We start from the raw sequence: 21,991 nt of genomic DNA, 5'->3' as shown, positions 1-21,991 counted from the left end.
GATTGAGAACCTGGAGAAGAGATGCCCCTTTCCCCAACATGGCACCTCAGTAGAAATATCCACTGAACCTAAACACAGACAGTTTGCCTCGCCACACTGAAGCGTTCATGTTAAAGAGTTCTGAAAAAATTGAGTTACATAGCAAGTATTATTGCGCTGTTTTTCAAAAATGTAAAAGGGTCGCCATTTGAGCACCTACCACAACCCTGTCACATATGCTCCCACTTGATGCTTGCAGACACAAAATTAAAACATGAGACAAACGACAGTCTTGGCAGCCTTGATGAGGAGGATGAGGAGTACACACACATATTAAATATTGCACTAGAACAACAGCATCTAAAAATAGTCTTATAAGCACAGTATGCTCAGGCAGAAGCTTCATTACTCCTCAAAGTAGACAAAAGCTGCTTCTGTGCACTGCACATATGCAGGGGAACCTGAAGCTGCCACCGATGTAGCAAAGGCAGCAGAAACGTAACTGGGGCAGAGCAGACCAAGCACCAGAGGCATGACAGCAACAGGCTCAACCATGAAAGACTGTGTACAGCAGTTAATCTAATGTAAAAAAAGTCATCAGTAACAAACTGTGTGTGCCAGCTGTATCCATCAAAGAAAAAGGAGAGTGATACTCCTCCTCTTCAGGCCAAGTTAGAGAGAGGGCACAACAATTACTGTCAAGCAATGAATGTGGCACCATTGTTTCAGTAGCAAATAAGTGCAATAAATGGCTCAGCTCCAGATTACATTTTTTCAGCAGTACACAACGCTAGCACAAGTGTTATACGTGCCTCGAATAGTGTAGGATGCCCTGGCATCAGCCGTGTATTAAAAAGGTTAACTTGCACTTATGGGCATGTGTAGTTTGCTTCAAAACACCTAAGTGTTCACACTACCAGTCAAAGATATGAGCTGCTTTGCAAGGATCTTGGTGCCGTTTTCCAAAGCGTAGAATACACAACATTGCATTAGCTCTGGCATCCACCACTCTTGGTGTTAATGTGCTGACTCACAAGTTGCTTCAACGCCTTAATGGATTTCTTACAAGCCTAATTAACAAATTAACAAAAAGAAAAAAGGAGTACATATGATTTGCATTCGCACACGTTTAGTTGCCACAGAAGTGAAACGAACACGCAATTAAGAGACGTGAAGTGAGTGGCATTGATTGCATAAAACTGAAAAAACCCCAGGAAGTAAGAGCCTTGACATTACAGGTTTTGGCTGCCAGTCATGCACACTGCAGGTGGAAACGTCCAACTGCAGCCAGATGGTCTCAGCTTTACCCTTAGTTACGCATTCCCGCTTTATAAAGGAATATATATGTACCTTATTTTTTACACACTCCCACAACAGCCTTATGCCTGTTGTAATGCTTCTCCAGTTGGTTAGTTAAAGGTCATACTGCCGCAAAGATACGTTTATTATTTCAATAATTTCCTTTTCTGTTCCATAAGCGCAGAATTGCAAGTTGGCAGTTTCATGTGACAGGCCAGTTTTCTATGTTCCTGCAGGGCAACTAGCTTGCTTGTGAAAGACAGCTCCCTTGACAAGTCAAACGAATAGAGGTGTGTGAATATTCAAAATTTACAAAAGTCAATTGAATATTCTTCTATTCAATTCACTGATCGAATCTAATAGAGCATGTCCAAAATTAATCGAAACGAATCGAACATGTTCTCAAGTTATCCAATAACTGACACGAAGTTTCAAGGGCAGTTTTTTTCGAAGACTCTTTGAAAAACAGGCCTCATTTCAATGCCACACAGCATGGTGCCATAATCAGTTGGTGCTGGAAGGGGGATTCAATGCTGCAACGCGTTCCGGTTTGGTTTATGGTTTAGTTTATGGGGTTTAACGTCCCAAAGCGACTAAGGCTATGAGAGACGCCGTAGTGGAGGGCTCCGGGAATTTCGACCACCTGGGGTTCTTTAACGTGCACTGACATCGCACAGTACACGGGCCTCGAATTTCTCCTCCAAAGAAATTCAGCCGCCGCGGCTGGGATCGAACCCGCGTCTTTCGGGCCAGCAGCCGAGCACCATAGCCACTGAGCCACCGCGGCGGCTGCAACGCGTTCCATTCCTGTGGTGGCATTCATAATGCTCGTACATATGGCTTTCAATATTGGGCAATGCAACATGGTTCAGTCAGGTTAATAAACCACGCCTTCATGCCCAACACCGGACGCCATGGCTCAAACTGTCGGCTCAACTGAGGTTTGGTGCTCATTTGTTCGCTGTCATCATCAGTAGCAAAAGGCCATTTTCCTATGCAATTGACATGTCAGACTCAGATTTAATATACAGACTTAGTGTCGCATTTTCCCTAGTGGAGATCAGCGTTGCTTCCGTGGATACCTACAACTTTTTTTTTGCAATTTATAGAACCATTGCTAGTGCTTGGTTGCATCGCATCAATGCGCATCGGTGTTTGTTCCGTACGAATATTCGCATAGTAGCAAATAACCAACAAATGTACGATTCATATTCAATTCAGTTCTTTCCCTATTCACTTTGTATTCGCTTTGGTTTTCGACTATACTATTCATATTCGATTCAATTTCGAAAAGTATAATTCACACACCCCTACAAATGAAGAGCACATAAGGGCCAGAAAGGTGCGAACCCATTCTTTGTCTGTTCTTCATTTGCCTTTGCCTTGTGCACCATTTTACATTCCTGTTGTAATGGTTCGAAAGCCCGAGTACAACTTCCCACAGAAGAGACAGCATAAGCCTCATAAGGCAGCACAATTTGTGATGCAGATTCTACAAGTATTCTACAAGTTCCATTATACAAGTTCCACAAGATTCTACAAGATTCTACTACAAGTTCCATTCTCTTCTCGTTACTCAAGTGAAATGACAAATCATAACGTCTGCTGTCATTTTCTGTTAATGCAAACCTGTTTATTATCCACCAAAATTCAATTTCCAAACATTCATATTAGTTACATTCTGCCCATCATGACTGTTACTGCTAAATGAATACCTTTTGCTGTGCAGTTCATTCATCAAAATTAGTCATTCAAAACAAGTCAGATTACCATAGATTGTGTTGAGTAGTTTGTTTACCAACAATCCCATATAATGCACACAAAAGAACAACAGTAACACAAAGGGATTTTAACTGCAACATAACCTCTCAGCACAACCAAAAAGTTACTTCGAATGTTCTTGTTGTTTATATTTGTAAACATCAGCAGAAACTGTGAATAATGATCATTGAGGACACTGCAGCGAGCTGTGGAAAGTGGAATGATAGGTGTAACATTAAAAGACAGGAAGAAAGCAGAATGGGTCAGGGAACAAACATGAGTTAACGATATCCTAGTTTCCTAGTTGAAGGAGATAGGACAAGTATAATGAGGGGTAGGCAGAAAGTCATGTGGGCAGATGAGGTTAGGAAGTCTGAGGGGATAATGTGGCCTCAACTGGCACAAGACAGCGTTAATTGGAAGGATCTGAAAGAGGCCTTTGTCCTGCAGTACACGTATTTGCGCAATGATAATGATGATTACAGTACGGTAGCTGCTGCCAGCCAACAGACCTAACCATCATTCGAAGTAGTGAGAGTAGGATTTCACCTTACCCAAGAGCACTCTTACATTTGTATAATTGAGCTCCAGACAGAATGTCATTCAAATGCAAGAACAAGATGAAATGGCAGAATAACAGTACAATCACTGCAATGTGAAAAAAGAAGTGTCAGCAAAACTGGTGCTTCCAGGAAACAACAAACTGTGAACATAATTACAAGCACTGAATCAATCAACTGTGAGGCATCAGAACATTGGATGATTAAAAATGGTCTGGCAAAGATTAACAGCACACTTTTTTAACAATGCCCAAAGCTAGTACAGAGATGGTACATCATCTCAGGACACCAGTTACTTACACAGCTCCAACACAAAGTAATTTTTTTTCCAGATCACTTCCTCTAGGCAACAGAAAAAAAACCTTGTACCAAAAAAAGCAAAGAGGAAGAGGAAATTTAATGCACACAACAGCTGCTTCTGTCTAGTTTTTAGGGATGTGCAAATAGAACTTTTCAAGATCAAATCGAATACGAACTCTGTAGCTTTGCCACTGAATCAAATAACAATAAATTATGTTTTAACATTCGCTACTTGTGTGAATATTCATACAAAATGAACAATTGTGTGAAAGAGTGAAGCACCAGCATCGGAGCTACTACTTAAGGAGTTATATCTATAGGTGTCAAAAAATGCAACACTGATGTCCACTATGCAGACGCAACACAAAGCAATTATATTAACCCTGTGACAATCATGTTAACGTATAGGAAAATTGCCTTTTGCTACTGATTACAACTGTAGATAAACTAGCACCGCATCTCATAAGATAACGGCTGAGAGATCAGGCCTCCAAGATAGGGCTTCAAGACACTGTTTGCTGAACTCACCTGAGCACTGCTGCACCATACAGTTTTGGCTTCATGTGTGAGCATTATCGACGCTGCCAAACGAATGGACTGCATCACAGTCCAAACGAGCAGTCCATTCGTTTGGACTGTGACTCAAGCACAGTGATTGCAGCAGCATGCTGAGCGGAGTCAATGTGGGTCGCTTTTGAAACAGTCGAGAAAAACTATGGTAGACCTTGTTCTAACTTCGTGTCAATTATTCGAAAAGTATTAAAAACCTGAGATCCTGTACAATTCCTTTCGAATAAGTTTGAACGTGGACTATTTGATTTGTTTGATGAGTTGAATAGAAGAATATTCAATTCACTACTCAGGGATTTCAAATATTTGCACACCCCTACTAGTTTCACAGAACCACTTAGTTTCATAACTATATTTACCACTCCAAACACAAGTTAGAAAGCATTACACAAAATGTTAAACTAAGCATAAACAAAACTCATTACAAGGCTGACCTGCGCTTGTGAAAACCAAAGCTGTTCACCGAAAGCGAAAATTGAGAGCGAAAAACCAAAACTGTTCACATGAACAATGATTCAGTTCAGAATTTTATCACATCTCAAGTGTTCTCAGGAGATATGGCACCATGTAATATTAGAGCAACATCCTCCTAGTCAAAAGGTATTACCATGGTCCCCTTCAACAATGAGCCCTGTGAAGGACTTTGCAGCCAGACTGGCGTCTCTGTACAATGCACAAAGGTTTACACCAAGCACAACACAGCCTTATGGAACAATGAATGCTTCTGAGCAGCAGCTGCTTTCATGGCGCTTCACTTGTGTTCCGCACGCGAACTCTTTCAAGCAGAAACGACACTTGAACGGTTTTTCACCCTTGTGGGATTGCAAGTGGCTCTTTAGGCTCGTATTATGAGTGAAGGTCCTCGGACACAAGTGGCACTGGTACGACCTCTCGCCTGTGTGGATGCGAATATGAGACATCAGATGGTCCTTCCTCGCAAAGTTCTGGTTGCAGTGTGCACAGTGGAAGGGGCGCTCTCCGGTGTGTTTCCTCCGGTGACGTATCAAGTTGGCATCGCAAGCCGCGGCGTAGCCGCAATCGGGGCACACGAAGCGCCGTCTTCCTTCTCGAAATCTTTGTTGAGGCAATGGGCTGTACATGCCGTAAGCTGTAACCATGCCTGCGCAAAGAAAGAAAGCACGTCTCTAAAAACATGAGCAACACGCCTCCATTCACAGAAAAAGATGTAAGCGGACACAACTCAAGAACGAAGTGGCAAATGCACCTCAAGGAAACACTCCAGCCAATGGCGTCGAGCGATTGTCATGTCATGGTTAATCTGTTTATCTGTGGCTACTCCTCTTGCACCTGCCAGCTCCTTGTAATGCGATGCTACCAGGTGCAAATTGATTAATGACAATTCCATGAGAACCGGTTGATGAAATTGGCTGCAAAGCCTCCTTTATGAGGTTTTGCTACTTCATTGGCAAAACAAGGTAAAAACTGAAGAAAAGAAGGACGCACAAGACAGCCTTATTTCCACATGGCAGACCATGTGTAGAAGCTTGCTTGCCTTTGCGTGAACCTCTCAAGCCAAACAGAACACATGAAAGCACTTAGCTGGCATCTCAGTCTAGAAACAAGGTAGTGTAAAGAAAAAATAGAACAAAGTCAGTTTTTGATAGGTAATTCAAGCCACTCCAGATTAAAACTGATCACATGTTCGTGTCAACCTTGAGTGCGAATCTTTCCTTTGTGGACTATGTAAACTACATAAGAAATCAAGCTTGACCAAGATATATCATCAAGGGAACGAGCACATCAATCTTACAAGATGCATGACATAGCAGAAATACATTAACAGAATCTCGATCCTGCTTTTTCATCTCTGTGAGCAGTTTGAAGTAATATATAATAATTGTTACTACCATGATTGTCATCAACTATTATTCACAAACTAAGTTACTCTCTGCATCAAAAAGATCAACTCATGCTTTTGGTTTGGTTTGGTTTATCAGCGGAAGTGAATCAATACAGAAAGAATACAGAAAGGCAAACAGAAGTGAACCGCAATATCGGCCGTGGGTCACGCTCTACTAAAACTCTCTAATGTACACAGCATATGGCAGCAACTACAGTCAACATTTTCCACTGAACTGGGACCATCATACAACAAGTAATGATGACTTGACAATAAGGAATCCAGCACAGTGGATATGCGAGCTTCATCAAAAATGTTAGAAGGTAGGCTTACAACCTGAAAAACAAGCAAGCACGATCTTTTGCCAGCACTTTCCTTCATCCTTTCCAACACTTTTTGCTTTCAGGATCTTCTCGCATGAACACAGGATAGAATATGAAAAGCCAAAACTGATCGTATCAATCACAGAATGCAGAATCAGCAAAAGAAAGAAAATAAAGAGACGTGTATCCTGAACAATTTATATACAACACCACTACTGATACCACAGGCACCGGTACCACTGCTGCTAAACACCAGCTGCCAGGTACTGCATTCTGTGAACCACTTCCGTCTTGTGCTCAGGTATGAAATCATGGGCACCATTAAGTAGACACGGAACATTTCATCTGCAACTGGCAGAAAGGTGCTTGCCTTGCTCTGTATGTTGCACTTGCAGATGCTATTATGGAGCAGTGATCAGAAAATCAGGCACAGGTAACAACCCCAAGCAAAGCACAAGTACCACAAAAGAGGAACAAGCAGGCTATATTAAATGTTTAGCATAAGAATACAAATTATGCACACAAGTAGCTGTCATACTTTGTTCTTTACAACATTAAAGCTTACACTGAAACTCAAAATGCAGATCTTATGTTGGATAATGAGGCAGTTTTCTCTCACATCTCAAACTCTCATCTCTCTCATCAATTGTGATTTGGCACTCCTTTGTTCGCCGTCATCATCATCATCAAAACACAAAGTCCTATGCGTATGGCACAACGGTCACAGAATTAATATACAGACTTCGCGTTGCATGTTCAATGTTGCGTCTTTCAGTACTTACAGCTTTAATTCCATGATCTACCGTGCCATCGCTAGCACTCCACTGTCTGGCATGAATATTAATTTTGTACGAATATTCACTCAATTAGCAAATCACAAATATTCGATTCGCATTCAGCTTGGTTCTTTCACTAGTCAATTCATGTTCGATTGTTTTTTTACTACACTATTATTTAATTTGGTCACAAATGTAGCCTATTCATATCTGATTCGGTTTCGAAAAAGTACCAGTCATATACGCCTACAAATAAAGAACACACAAGGAACAGATGGCTGCCAACCCATTCCTCTTCTGTTCCTATATCTTAATCCTATGCGCCACTTCACACTGTTGTCACAAGTCTAACATCTGATAAAAGAGATCAAAAAACCCCAAAGGGCAGCAAAATCCGTGATGCAGATTCCCATGCGAGCATCTACATTCCGTTCTCTTGTTACACGTGAAATGACAAATCATAATGTTTCCATCATCTTGTTTAATACGAACCACCAACATGAAATTTTCAAACATTTATATAGTTGAGGACACTACTGCAAGCTAGGGGAAAGAAAACGATAGGTGTAACGTTAAGAGATTGGAAAAGAGCAGCATGGGTCAAGAAACAAACACAAATTAATGACATCCTAGTTTAAACCAAGACGAAATGTAAATATGCAAGGAAACTAAAGCAAAGGCAAGATAATCGATAGTCGTTAAGGGCAATGGAATGGGTTCCAAGAGAGGGAAAGCGTGGCAGAAAGTCACGTGAGCCGATGAGGTTATGTTAGAGGCCTTTGTTCAGCAGTAGACGTAGTTAAGCTGCGCTGCTGCTGGTAATGACAGTATAGTGGCTGTCAGCCTTCATACCTGGTCATCACTAGAAATCTTGTGACTAGGATTTCACCTCAGCCATGGGTGCTCTTACATTCAAGCACTGGAGCTACAGACAGAACGTCACTCAAATGCAAGTACAAGACGAAACGGCAAAAGAGTACAACGGCTGTAATGTGGAAACGCCACAGCAAAACACGAGCTTCCAAGAAACAACCAGGAAATAACAAACACCAAACATAATTACAAGAATGAACCATACTCATCGACTGCAAGGTCTGAGCAGAGTGGATGATTAAGAATGGTCAAGCAAAGTTTAACACTGCATTTATTTAACAATTACTGAGGATTGAACAGAGATCATACATCATCACAGGACAGCAATTACTTACACAGCACCAAAACAGGAACAAATGTGCCAAAATAGTTTATTTTCAGATAACTTGTTCTAAAGAAAAAAATTTATTTTTCTGATGATGAATACATAACCTTTCACCAAAAAAATATAGAGACGGAACAATAAATTTTAAACGTACACCATGTGTTTCATGTCTAGTTTTCAGGGGTGTGGAAATAGTACTTTTTAAAAACTGAATTAAACATGAACTGTGTAGCTCAGCCACCGAATAAAAAACGATTTGAATTATTTTTTAATATGACTACTTGTGTGAATATTCATACAAAAACAACAATCGTTTGAAACTATGAAGTGTCAGCAGCAGCGCTGCAGTATGCGCTACAAGTTAGATTTATAGCTATAGATGTAAAAAAAATTGCGAGGGCAACTAAAGTGTTGTGTTTGCAGTCACCACTGCAAACACAAGTAAGAAAGTATTACACAAAGTTTTATTCTAAACATAAACAAAACTGTTCATGTGAACAAAGGTTCAGTCCAGAATTTTACCACATCTAGAGTCTTCTCAGGAAATATGGCACCATGTAATATTAGAGCAACATCCTCCTTGTCAAAAGGTATCACCATTCTCCCCTCCAACAATGAGCCCTGTGAAGGACTTTGCAGCCAGACTGGCGTCTCTGTACAACGCACAAAGGTTTACACCAAGCACAACACAGCCTTACAGAACAATGAATGCTTCTGAGCAGCAGCTGCTTTCATGGCGCTTCATTTGGGTCCCGCACGCGAACTCTTTCAAGCAGAAACGACACTTGATTTTTTACCCTTGTGGGATTGCAAGTGGCTCTTTAGGCTTGTATAATGAATGAAGCTCCTGGGACACAAGTGGCACTGGTACAGCTTCTCGCCTGTGTGGATGCGAGCATGAGACATCAGATAGTCCTTCCTAGCAAAATTCTGGCTGCAGTGTGCACAGTGGAAAGGGCGTTCTCCGGTGTGTCTCCTCCGGTGGCGTATCAAGTTGGAGTCGCAAGCCGCGGCGTAGCCGCAATCGGGGCACACGAAGCGCTGTCTTCCTTTTTGCAATCTTTGTTTTGGCGACGGGCTGTACATGATGTAAGTTGTAACCATGCCTGTGCAAAGAAAGAAAGCAGATTTCTAAAAAATGTAAGCGATATGCCTCAATCCATAGAAAAAAAAGTTTGGTTTGGTTTGGTTTATGGGGTTTAACGTCCCAAAGCGACTAAGGCTATGAGAGACGCCGTAGTGGAGGGCTCCGGAAATTTCGACCACCTGGGGTTCTTTAACGTGCACTGACATCGCACAGCACACGGGCCTCTAGAATTTCTCCTCCAAAGAAATTCTAGCCGCCGCGGCCGGGATCGAACCCGCGTCTTTCGGGCCAGCAGCCGAACACCATAACCGCTCAGCCACCGCGGCGGCTACAGTTCTTTACAAGGCAGGCAATGTGTAGAAGCTTGCGTGCCTTGCACAAAATTCTAAAGCATCTCAGAACACACGAAAGCACTTGGGTAGCATTTATAAAATGTTAAGCACGAAAAAGAAAAGGAAGTCAGTTTTTCATTTGTAATTTAACATGCCACTACAAATGAATTGATTACACGTTCACATTAACCTTCAGTGCCAACTTTCCTTTGTGCACTATGTACAATTAGAAAAGATATCAAGCTTGAGCAGATCTATCATTAGGAGAACGACCGCTTCATTCCAACACAGTGCATGACATAGATAACATGAAACATGAACAAAATTTCCATCATGCTTTTTGCATTTGTGCGAAACTGACTCACTAACTAGGTTACTCTCTGCAAAAAAGCAATCACCATTTCCGTTTACATCATTTCAGCTGTACAAGGCAGTTCATACTGCACTATTGTAAATTAGGTTGACAGCACAAGTGACTACATATTACGGTTGATTAGAAACTTCTCAACAGCACACTCATGTGAGTTCGTACCTCTCAGTGTACAAAGTATGATCAGCTGAATCAATCACAAGCATTAAGGGGGACAAAATATTACAACATGTATATGCAATTTCATAACTACTTTGGCTCTTCATCATTCAGTCTGGCAACCTGCAGCTTAAGCTTCGCTTTTGCATGCGTAAAAATACTCGTTTCTTTTCTGCATGGCATTATTCAATCGCAACGAGGGCACCGGCCAGCTGCACGAACACCTGTCAAGTCAGGACACGAATCAGTGTGTGCGCACTGGCAATGCTCGGCAGCGGATCATGCTATGTTAGATCTTTCTAATGTCCACACAGCACATGACATCAAATGCCAGTGCACTCAACAACTTCCACTGAAGTGTGGACTTTATCCAACATGCAATGACGACTTGGCAATTAGTGATCCGGAGTTGTAGACACTTGAGCTTCATCACAAATACCAGAAGGTAGGCTTACAACCTGAAAAATAAACAAAGAACACACAATCTTTAACCAACACTTTCCTTGATCCTCTCCAACACTTTTGTTTTCAGACTATTCCCACACAAACACTGAACCTGAAAAGCCAGACCTAATTGGAATGATCGCGCAATGCAGCAGTAGCAAAAAAAGAAAATAAAGAGGAGTGCATCCGCAGAATTTATATGCTGCCATCACTATTTATACCATAAGCACCAATACCACTGGTCCTGAATACCAGCTGCCAGGTACTGCTTTCAGCTAGCACTAGCGACTTCTGTCTTGTGCTCACCTACACAAACATGCTTGCAGAAAAGAAGATAAACTCAACACTCATTTGAGATATGCAATTATGCGCATGGTTAAGGAGTAGACACGAAAGATTTATCTGCAACTGGCAGAAAGGTGCTTACTTTTTATTTTTCGCACTCGCAGATGTTATTAAGGAGCAGTGATTATAACGTCGGTCACAGCTAACAACACCAGGCATAGCACCAAAATAGTGCACAACTCCCAAAAAAGAGTCAGGACAAGCAGGATATGCAGCAGGATATGTTTAGCAAAGGAATATAAATTATTCACAGAAGTGGCTTTCACACTTCGTTCTTCACAAGACTAAAGGTTAGACTGAAACTAATGGTGACTTCCAATTGCAGTGTTGGGGCACTTCCGGAGCAATGTTTTCTGCTTTTTTCGAAACGACTGTATTCCAATTGCAGATCTGGACTGCGGATCGCGGCTTCCAATCATGATTGGAATTCATCATAAAATGAAGCTCTCACGTTGGCTAATAAGGGACAGGTCCTCAACAAGTCAGGAGATGTGTGTTCCTCAGATTATTTGCATACCCTTACATCCACATATTCATTTGCATCAAAGCTCGCAGTATAAGTATGTCGCCAGAACAAAAAAAAATAAACACCATGACAAGCTTCAGTGAAAAGTTGTTTTCAGGGAGGGTCAATTATAATGAAGCAGCAAGGCAGCTATTTATCGAAGCGACTATTAACACACAGGTGAGACTAGAAGTTGAGCTGCACAGGACACAGGTTGAATACAAGGAACCTGTAATGATGTCATGTAATGCTCTCAGCAAAAATACCACATATAATGAAAAAACAAGAAAAAAGGAGATCACACCACATATTAGCACATCCGATCACAATGTTTGGGCCCAAAGCTCCAGGTGCATTCATTCACACAGCCATAAAGAAAGAGTAGTGAAAAGTGTAGCTGTCAGTTGCAGTCTACTATACAGCCATACTAATACCCTTGGCTCAAGAGGATGAGAGACAAATTGCCACAATGCACTCAGATACAACAGGTACTTGAAATCCTCAAGCACAATTTTTTAACAGGCAGCAACTGCCCTAAGAAGATAGGCAAGAACTGTTTTGAAGCAGCGTCTGCCTGCAAACTTTTTCCTTAGGAATCTTGACGCGATCACCATACCTGCAAAAACACAATGACACAGCACGTGCATGATAAAATTCCAATGTTACAAGCAGTGGTGCACATTATGAATGCCCATGATATTTTTAGAAGGCAGTCTACTGAAACCTAATGAGAGAGATGGAAAGGATATAACAGCGCTAAGATGGGGCAAGAGAGAACGAGACACACACATGCGTCGTACATCTCATTCTCTCTTCTCCCATCGTCTTAGCACTGTCACATCCCTTCCGTCAACATGCATTAACCAGCTGGTACTAGTCCTCTTCCATAAAGAAAGGGCTTCTCAGGCTTTCTGATTGACATAGGCCATCACTATTAAAGCTAGATGGTGGGGTCAATTCTCACACAATACTGCGGCGACGTCGCAGCGCGCTTTTTCAAACAATGCCTCAAGGAAGATCAAAGCTGAGAAATGTTTTTGCACTCTGTCAAGATGAGCTGGACTCATGCTGCCCAGCGTCCCCATTACTGTCCAGTTTGGCAGCAGCAAATGTGCTTCTCCAGCAAATGGTCTTTGTGGAGGTAAATGTCTGAAAATTTTACTGCTTGGCAAGCCCGAGGCTTCAAATCATACCTACAGAACTTAAACTATAGACTGTGTCCTCACTGAAACATACTCACTGTTGCAATGCTAAACGCGCACTATGCGAAAGTTGCTTGTTATGGGTCGCCAATGCTGCGGACGATTATAATTCTGATCCACTCAGGCATCATCCATCATCCACAAGTACATCATCCAAACTTAGTATTGAAAAAGCAAAACTGTCGTACGCCATCTCTGCGTCAAATTCCAGCGCGAATAAGCGAACGGTTTAACGGGGAAAAGCATTTTACGGTGCGTGTTTAGCGTTGCAACAGTGCAAACAATGGTGATATTGGTTTTGAGGACAGGAAATTCCGCAGTAACTGCCTCACATATCTCGGTGGACACCCGAACCACGCCGCAAGGGAAGGGATAAAGGGTGGAGTGAAAGAAGAAGGGAAGAGAGAGGTGCCGTAGTGAAGGGCTCCGGAATAATTTTGATCACCTACCGATCTTATCGTGCACTGATATCGCACAGCACACGGGCGACTTCCTTCGAAACGCGGCCGCCGCGGTCGGGTTTGAACCCGGGTACTCCGGCTCAGTAGACGAGCGCCTTAACCACTGAGCCACTGCGGCGGGTCGTATTTATGAGTCGCGTTCAGGGCAGAGACCCCATGCTGTCACGGGGAACTAGATCGAATCTGAACTCGCCGCACCGGCTCGCCGCAACTCGTGTCAACAGTCAGGAACCAACCGCTTGAGCTATGTTCGCAAGTGACCGTAACAACCATCCTCCCACATGTTGCGTGTCTCCGCACATTTCAATGCATTCTTAAATACTGTTCGCAGGAATTATGTTACCAAGTCTGTGAAACTCCGCAAAATATGTTGCAGTTACTTTTGCCCGAAACAGCACACGTCTGAATGCACGCCCGAATACAAATACCAATTTGCTTCCTTCAAACAGGTGGTCATGGTAAGCGTCACCTGTTTTACGGCTGGAACAAACCCTTTCGACAGCCTTCAGCTTTGTTATTGAGCCAAAGTTCCCACGATCCGAAACGCCTGTCGCTGACTGCCGACGCTCAGCTGGGTGAACGCGTAAGGTACGCTTTCTTCACCTTTGAGCAGGCGCTGAGCCATTCGCGGTTCAAGCAGTTTGAGCCCACACAAACATGCACACAAATCACCAGCAGGAAACTCCAGCCGCCATCGTTGTTGACGCGCACGGTGACGTAGCGATGCGACTTTCCATGGAGGAATGCGGCTTTTCCTGACGATGCCAACGCTTGGCCAGCGCTATGCTGACAAAAAAAAAAAAAAACTGTAGCACGAAAACTAAGAGTTAGAACAATACGGAAGCATTAGGTTTAATTTGCAGCAATCGTTTGGCTGAGTTTGGCACACTTTGCAAACATGGTTGCAAGACGCGAAACGAAACTAAACGGTTTCGAAACCAACCGGACGCGGACGATATGTGGTCAACGTGACTTTCGAGATTGAATTTGTTCCCATCCAGGGCATGTAAGTACTTGAGACTTGTTCCCTGTGCAATTTCAGGCTGCGCGCAAAGATGGCGATGCACTGCATAAAATGAGAAGCGGCGACCTCGCGCTTAAAGGGACTCTGGAGGGGCTCCCAATAAAGTTGCGGTATGCCTAGGACGTTAAAGGACGCCGCTTCACAAATATCCACCAGCAAGAATTTTCGTAATGCGTTTTGTGGAAGCCGAGTTATCTCCCGTCAAAATTTGAATTTACGCGTCTTCGCGCCTTTCTCTCTCCTCTCGTCACTTTTTGCACGCTGACATATCGGCGCCTTTGCCGGCCCCGCACACCCACGCGGTCCCTGCGGCCACGGCCATGGGAGCTACGTGACGTCAGAAAGAGGTGCCACGGCGAACCAATGGCAATGGCAATGGAACCTTCGCTGGTGACGTAAAGAGCGCGGCATGACGCTGGCGCGCGGATTCGGGCGAAAGCTCGGCACTGCAGGTCGCAGCGAGGCGCGGCAGCGCGAATATTTAAAACTACATTGTACACTATTGGTTCGCTTTTGAGGTCCAGTACGCGGCATGAACACTCGGTGGCCTGTACTCTACATAATGCAAGCGTATTATAGGCACCCTCGAACACCCTTTTCAGGGACCCTTTAAATAAAGCATATTTCTGCGCCCTTCCCGTGTTTCCTGTCTTTACTGCGGCGCCTTTTCCTTCGTGGCGGTTAACACGGTGTCCACCGAGAGTGAGACGATAGTGCAGCACTATGTGAGACTTCCCTTTCCGCGTAACCAATTCTCATGTTCAATAAATAAAGTAACATCAAGCCAGTTATTTACGTTATTATTTGTCGGTGATTGTGTCGGGTACGCTGTGTGCTACGTGCCCTGTGCTCTGCATGCTTACAACGATACAACACCTGGCCAATATTCCCCACAATTTGATAAGTTCCAGGCACAAGTCACCCTAGATCACATAATTTGGGCCTGTCTGGGGGAACCTGCGAGCGGTTGGTGGTCATGCTGCTCAGCTTCAGCCCAAAGACCCAACTCCGGGCCGTGGGCAGAGCGCTCAAGGTCGCCGAGGACCAAGGGCTCCTGGGCCATCCGCGTAGAACATACTCAAGGCCACCCACACCGGCTCCACAGGCTTACAAACTCCTCCCGATCTATAGCATATGCAGCTCCAGAGATAACAGAGATTAAAAACGAGCTCCGCGTTTTCCCTTTAAAAGAAAAAATTGTAAGGCTATTATGCGATAGCGTTATCGAGTTAATCCCCATACATGCGGCTTTGGTAATTCTCGACTACATTCATAAATCCCTGGGAGTCATCATACATACCACTCACCCCTGGCGCAGTGGTGCAGCGATGCGCCACCACCCTGCGATGGTAGGTGGTGCCACCGGTGCATGGTGCTGTTCGACCCAGGTTTCTCTTCCCGAGCAGCCTCTCGCGACCAGTCATTAATTTAACTGCCACCTGCCAGGGTGGGTAGGTTGTGATGACGCCATGAGGTCACGTGATCTAAGTGGGCCACCTAGACTGCTTCTTTGGGGATTTTTCGTGTATTTTTCGCTCACGGTTAACGACGCCAACGCTATCATGTTAATAGACACCTTTACCATGCCGTGTACCGTGCTACCGTCACCGTTAGCGGAGTACCGGGAGCCAGCCCACCGGCGGTGAGCGCGCGCTGATTGGTCCCGATGCTGCAGGCGAGCGCGCAGCTGCCAGGTGCCTGGCGCCATCTGGCGCCGTCGAGAGGATATTTGCGCATGCGCACTGGCTGCGCGCGGGCTCCGGGTATTCCGGTACCGGTAACACGGTATGCTAAAGGGTATGCCATCCGCCAGCGGCTGGCGCGGTCCATAGACCACGCCAACCAACTTCAGCACTTGCACATCACAAAGGATGCCTCTCGATGGCGCTCAGCACCACTCAAAGACATGGCAGTAATTTAATTGTTTCGTTAACTTTTAAAGTAATGAATCAATTTTCCGGTCTAGTAATTTAGCATTGTAATGAATTATTACACTACTAAGTTACTGATTAATCTCGCTTTCAAATTGCTGAGCAAGAATTTGGAAACAAAATTAATTAATTACTGTAGAAATTACTTTCATTAAGCATGCACCACTGCTCTTAGCGTCGGCAAAGACCAGATCTCTCGTCTGCCGGTTCGGGTGCCTCGAAAACAGGAGCAATGAGCTATCAAGACAGCGACGCTGGTAGATTGGTTTTTGAGGAGTATCTGTCTCTCATATCTTGGCGGACACCTAGCCGCGCCGTAAGGGAAGGGATGAAGGTGGGAGTGAAAGATGAAAGAAGTGCCGTAGTGGATGTCTCCGGAATAATTTCGACCATCTGGGGATCTTTAACGTGCACTGACATCGCACAGCACACGGGCGCCTTCTGCGTTCCGCCTCCAACGAAACGCGGCCGCCGCGGTGGTGGTGGTGAAAACTTTATTTACAACTAGGGAGTTTGGGACACACAGGTCCGTGGGCCCCCGCACGGCCCCACTGCACTCAAACGTTCATGTCCCGGAGGCTCATGACGCTGGCAGCCCGGCCGCGGCGATGGCTTGCTTGGCCGGGTCCTCAGAACGCAGTAGGGTCTCCGAAGCCTCCCAAGTGGTAAGGTGCTCCAGGCCCCGCGGGGGAGGATCCGCCGGGCAGAGGAAAAGGATATGGTCTAGAGTAGCTTTGGGGTGGTGGCAGAGGTTACAGGAGGGGTTTGTGTGGACTTGGTGATAGCGCGAGCGTATATAAGGGGAGGGTAAGGTGCGTGTCTGAAGCCGCCTCCAAAGTGTCTGATGATAATGGTCAAGGGAGGGATGGGGTGGAGGGTAGAGCCGACGCTCGGCTTTGCAGGCCTGCGTCATTTCACTGAATGAGTGCATGCGCTCCCGCGAGAACCCCAGGTCGGAGGCCGCCGGTGCCCGGTTGAGAGAACCTCGGGCTAAAGCGTTGGCGGCCTCGTTTCCGGGATTCCCGGAGTGGGCAGGCACCCATATCAACTCCATGTGGCGGGGTGGGTGTGCGGCGAGGGAGTTCATTATGCGAAATGCAGGGACGTGAACTCTCCCGCGAGTTGGGTTCGAACCCGGATACTCTGGCTCAGTAGGCAAGCGCTTTAACCACTGAGCCACCGCGGTGGGTCAGCGACGTTGCGCACGCGGGTGAGTGACGATGTGCGCGCGGCTTTAGGCGCCATCTTGGAAATGAGAAAAGTGAAAGCTACATATCTTCTCATGCTTCATACGAACACATGAACACAGACATAACGACACGTGACTTTGCGATTTTTCATTTTTACCCAAGGCTGAAAAATTCTCATCACGCATAAGACAGGTTTGCCCTAAAAAGCATATTCAGCACGGCGAACAGCAGCCTACCTTCAAAGCAGGGCAAAAATTTCGAAGCCCACTTTGAAGCTCAGCTGTTCCTGCGATGCAGTAAAATGAAAAATCTGAAATAACTGCAGGAGCTCCGTCCATTGTATACTCTTTTGTAGGTGTGAACATTAAAAAGTAAATTAAAAGTAATTGCAATTACTTTCCGAAAGTAAGTGTAATGTAATGTCGTTGCTTTTTGTAAGCAGTAATTAATTTGTTTACATATTACTTCCCAATGTTCATGTAAGTAATTAGTCCATGAAAGTAATTTTTATAAGCAGTAATTGGTAAAGTAATCTAATTACATTTTTGCAATTTTCATTAAAGTGATTACTATGCCGCCGCGGTGGAGTAGTGGTTATGGTGCTGCTCGCCCAAAAGACGCGGGTTTGATCCCGGCCGCGGTGATCGAATTTCGATGGAGGCGAAATTCTAGAGGCCGGTGTACTGTGCAATGTCAATGCAGGTTAAAGAACCCCACATGGTCGAAATTTCCGGAGCCCTTCAATGCAGCGTCTCTCACAGCCTGAGTCGCTTTTGGGCGTTAAACCCCCATAAAACAAGGTACTCTCAAGTTACAGTGGCCGCCACTTTGGCGTCTACATAGCATGGTAAAAGGCTGCGACACGTGTTTAATCGGTAGCTGGGCGTTGGACACCAGAATAGCGCCCATAATGTCACCCGAATACCTTTTATGCGAAGCATATTGCTAGAGCTACCACTCACGCCGTCGCCGTGGGACCCCTAGCCGTCACGCCACGTGACGCCGTGACGTCACACCACGTGACATCGGATGTGAGAGCCGGCCTCCACCTCGTGCCGTCGCCGTGGGACCGCTAGCCGTCACACCCGCGCATTCCCGCGCATTTCGAACGCGCGTTCACACTCGGTGTAGGTGAAACGCTCGCTCCACCGGGCAGGCAGACGCGGCTTCCGTGGCAATCCAGGCGCTCACCCAACGAGCGTCTCGGGGTTAGTCGGCGTTCCGCTGTAGCCATGCCGTTGTCTTCCCCCACGACGAAGGCTTCTAGTGGTTGTATTCAAATGACCAAGTATTCAACCAAGGAAAGCCATGTATTACCAAGCCTAGCCACTAATATGCTTCGCATTCCCCAGGCTTAGCCAAGCTGAGCCTCAGCAATTTTTTTTTCCTCTCGCTCCCACTTTCCTCCCTTCGGTTATGGCGCGGTGAGGTGTCCACCTAGTATAGAGTCATGCGCCACTTCCGTCCGTCAAAAAATTACCGACGATTACGTTACTTCCTAATGCGAAATTTGAGCGCAGCAAATAAGCTGTTTCACCTTTTCGATAGATTGAGGCAAAGAAATCGAGCAACACATGTATGCGCTATCACATAATTTTTTTTTTATTTTTCACACGTATTCCTTTAACAAAGACTCCACTAACAGTTCTTGACAGTCATGAAGGAAGCTTTGTGGTCGGAGAAATACACTGATATATGTTCGACTTGGTACACCAATGCTTGATTCTCAAAGACGAGATCTATACAAGTGCCTCGCGAGGTTGTCACAGCCGTGGGACGCGTTACGAGCGAGAGGAACGTGATGTTCTCCCGCATAAGTGTTAGGAAATTGCTGTTTGTCTTTATGCCAACATTAAAGTCCCCCACTACTAACATCGGTGTGGATCGATGGACGGTTAATGCGAGTTGCAGGAAGTGCACGACGTGTTTCGTGAGTGCGGTAGGGGCGAAGTAGGCAGCTACTACCAGCAAGCCGTTCGGCAACTTTGCGGCGCACAGTTCGCCAACTTCATGTGACGTGCCAAACAACGCCGCCGATGCCGACACAAACAAAAATTAGGAGTCACTTTGGCGACTAAAGTGGTGCAAGGCGAAAGCCTTAGTACAGCATTCTGTCACGAATGTGGTTGTGAATGATGAATCAAGTGCTGCCAGCGAATGACGCGTCCATTGGCTGTCTGCGTGTGTTACTGATGTGTGGTTAACATGTTAAGCTTCGCCTGTAAGAGTGGAACGCGACAGCGTCTTGCAACGCTGCCAGGGAGTCCACAGAACGCCATCGCCAATTCGGCTGTACGCCTTGCTGGACGGTAAATTTATTTTTTGCGGAAAGGAAATGTATCTCTCTCGCATATCTGGGTGGACACCTGCACCTCGCCGTAAGGGAAAGGGGGAAGATGGGAGTGAACGAAGACGCCGTATTAGCTAGACGCGCCTTTGTTCATTCCAAACCATTCAGCTGGCATTACGGAGTGGCTAGCGTGCTCGTATCGCACTCCGGAGACCCTGGTTCGATTCCCCAACTCGACCAATTTCGTTCTCGGTTTTATTGATTTATGCGGTCTAACTAGAAAGGTTAATTAGGCTATTTCATATTTATATTATTGTATTTCTATCCATCGTGTTCTGTCATTAACCTGTCAATTGTTGGAACTGTCTAGGATGTTCGACACAACGTATATGAAACGAGCAACGTCTTACTGAGTGGGGAAGTGCGTGGTGGTGGAGGGAACACGGCTTCGTACTTATGTGTTTTTTTCAGCAGCGTCTCCTTCCGCGGACGCTGTTGTCGCTGCGGCGCGCGTCTTTCTTTTCTTTTCTTCTGACCTCTTCATTCTCCTCTATATTAATTAGGCTAATTGATTAATTAAGCAATTAACTAAACTCAGTCCAACTTAGTTGCAGCATCACTATACGATCCCTTTGATTGGTTGCATGGTTACTAGCCAAAGTACAATTGGCCCCATTTGAAATTCGAGCACTGTGACGTCACGAGCATTTCGACCAATTGAAAAGCGTGACATTGGGGGCGGAGCTGGTTACGAGGCCGACGCCGACGACGACGCGAAACCCAGGAACGGACGCCAAAGAGCTGCGCTCTAAAACCACAAATGAACGCCGCCAAATGGTTGGCCGTAAGTTCGAAGCGCTGTTCGCAAACTAGTCCTAATTTCGAACATTAGCACACCCTTTGCGTGAATTGGAAAGCAGTAAAATAGTGGACAAAAAAAATTGGCTGTGGTTTGACCAATGGCCATCCCGAGTAGAATTGCGGAAGCAACGGCGCGTCGGCGGCATCTCAGGGGGCACTTTGACTGTCTAAAGTGTTTAGAGGAGCGTTTTCCGCACCACTTTGACTGCTTCTGTGGAACTGGTGACGTCACCACTGGATGACGTCACGCATTATTAAGTACTAATTACTAAGTAATCGCAAATTACTAATTGATGTTGAATTACTGATTGATTATTGGATACTAATTATAATTGCTAATTGCTGACGCTTAAGCTTCGCCTTTAGGAGTGGAACGCGACAGCGTGTTGTAGCGCTGCCAAGGAGTCCACGGAACGCCGCCACCCGTTTGGCGCGATGCCTTGCCCTTTGAAAGCAAAAACTCTCTTTGAAGAAAGGAAATGGCGCAGTATTTATCGACCATCTCGGTGGACACCTGAACCGCACAGGAAGGGAGGAAGTCGGAGTGAAAGAAGAAAGAGGGGCCATAATGAAGAAAATTAAAATTGTATTTGAGGAAAGGAAACTTCGCATTAACTGTCTCACATATATCGATGGACACCCATCATCCATTTGTAGAGGAAGGAAGGAAGTGGGAGCGAAAGAAGAGGGGCCGTAATGAAGAAAATAAAAATTGTATTTGAGGGAAGGAAATTACGCAGTAAGTCTCATACTCGCTCCTCGCGCATGCGCAGTTGGGGCTCTCCGGAGCTCCGCGAAATCGCTCACACCTAGCGTACAAAGCAAAAAACTGGCTGTGGCTTAGCTAAGCCTGGATATCTCGAAGCGAAAAGCTACGGCGAGGCGGAGCCGCGTGTGTAGTGAATACGGTGCTGGGTTGCTTTAGAGACATATACTGTGGTGTGCATTCCTTTCCGGTGTACACCAAGATATGAGAGACAGGCATTTGCTTTCCTTAAAAGCAATTTTCATTTCATTTTCCTTAAGGCCCTTACGGCGCGGTTCGGGTATCCACGAGATATGTTTGGTTTGGTTTATGGGGTTTAACGTCCCAAAGCGACTAAGGCTATGAGAGACGCCGTAGTGAAGGGCTCCGGAAATTTCGACCACCTGGGGATCTTTAA

General features: G+C 45.2%; 1 protein-coding gene across 4 annotated transcripts; it reads right to left on the bottom strand.

The window, feature by feature from the left end:
- Window positions 1-2,869: 2,869 nt before the first annotated feature.
- LOC149335655 (uncharacterized) lies at window positions 2,870-14,535 on the bottom strand. Of its 4 annotated transcripts, XM_089552259.1 has the most exons (3): window positions 14,136-14,529; window positions 9,425-9,733; window positions 2,870-5,589 (listed from the first exon to the last, which is right to left on the bottom strand). In XM_089552259.1, exons 1-3 carry the CDS (start codon window positions 14,155-14,157, stop codon window positions 5,174-5,176), a joined length of 747 nt encoding a protein of 248 aa, XP_089408385.1. In that variant the 5' UTR covers window positions 14,158-14,529; the 3' UTR covers window positions 2,870-5,173. The 4 variants fall into 4 exon arrangements, 1 of the variants encoding a protein (XP_089408385.1); XR_016284082.1 differs by lacking the exon at window positions 9,425-9,733 and having other exon boundaries at window positions 5,473-5,589; window positions 14,002-14,535; XR_016284081.1 differs by lacking the exon at window positions 2,870-5,589 and having other exon boundaries at window positions 9,732-11,033; window positions 14,002-14,535.
- Between the last annotated feature and the right edge of the window lie 7,456 nt (window positions 14,536-21,991).

This window comes from Amblyomma mixtum, chromosome 7, assembly GCF_055824585.1.
Source record: "Amblyomma mixtum isolate Tamu chromosome 7, ASM5582458v1, whole genome shotgun sequence".
Classification (NCBI taxonomy): Eukaryota; Metazoa; Arthropoda; class Arachnida; order Ixodida; family Ixodidae; genus Amblyomma; species Amblyomma mixtum.
Note: the sequence above shows the minus strand (reverse complement) of the source record. Positions and strands in the feature narration are given on the sequence as shown.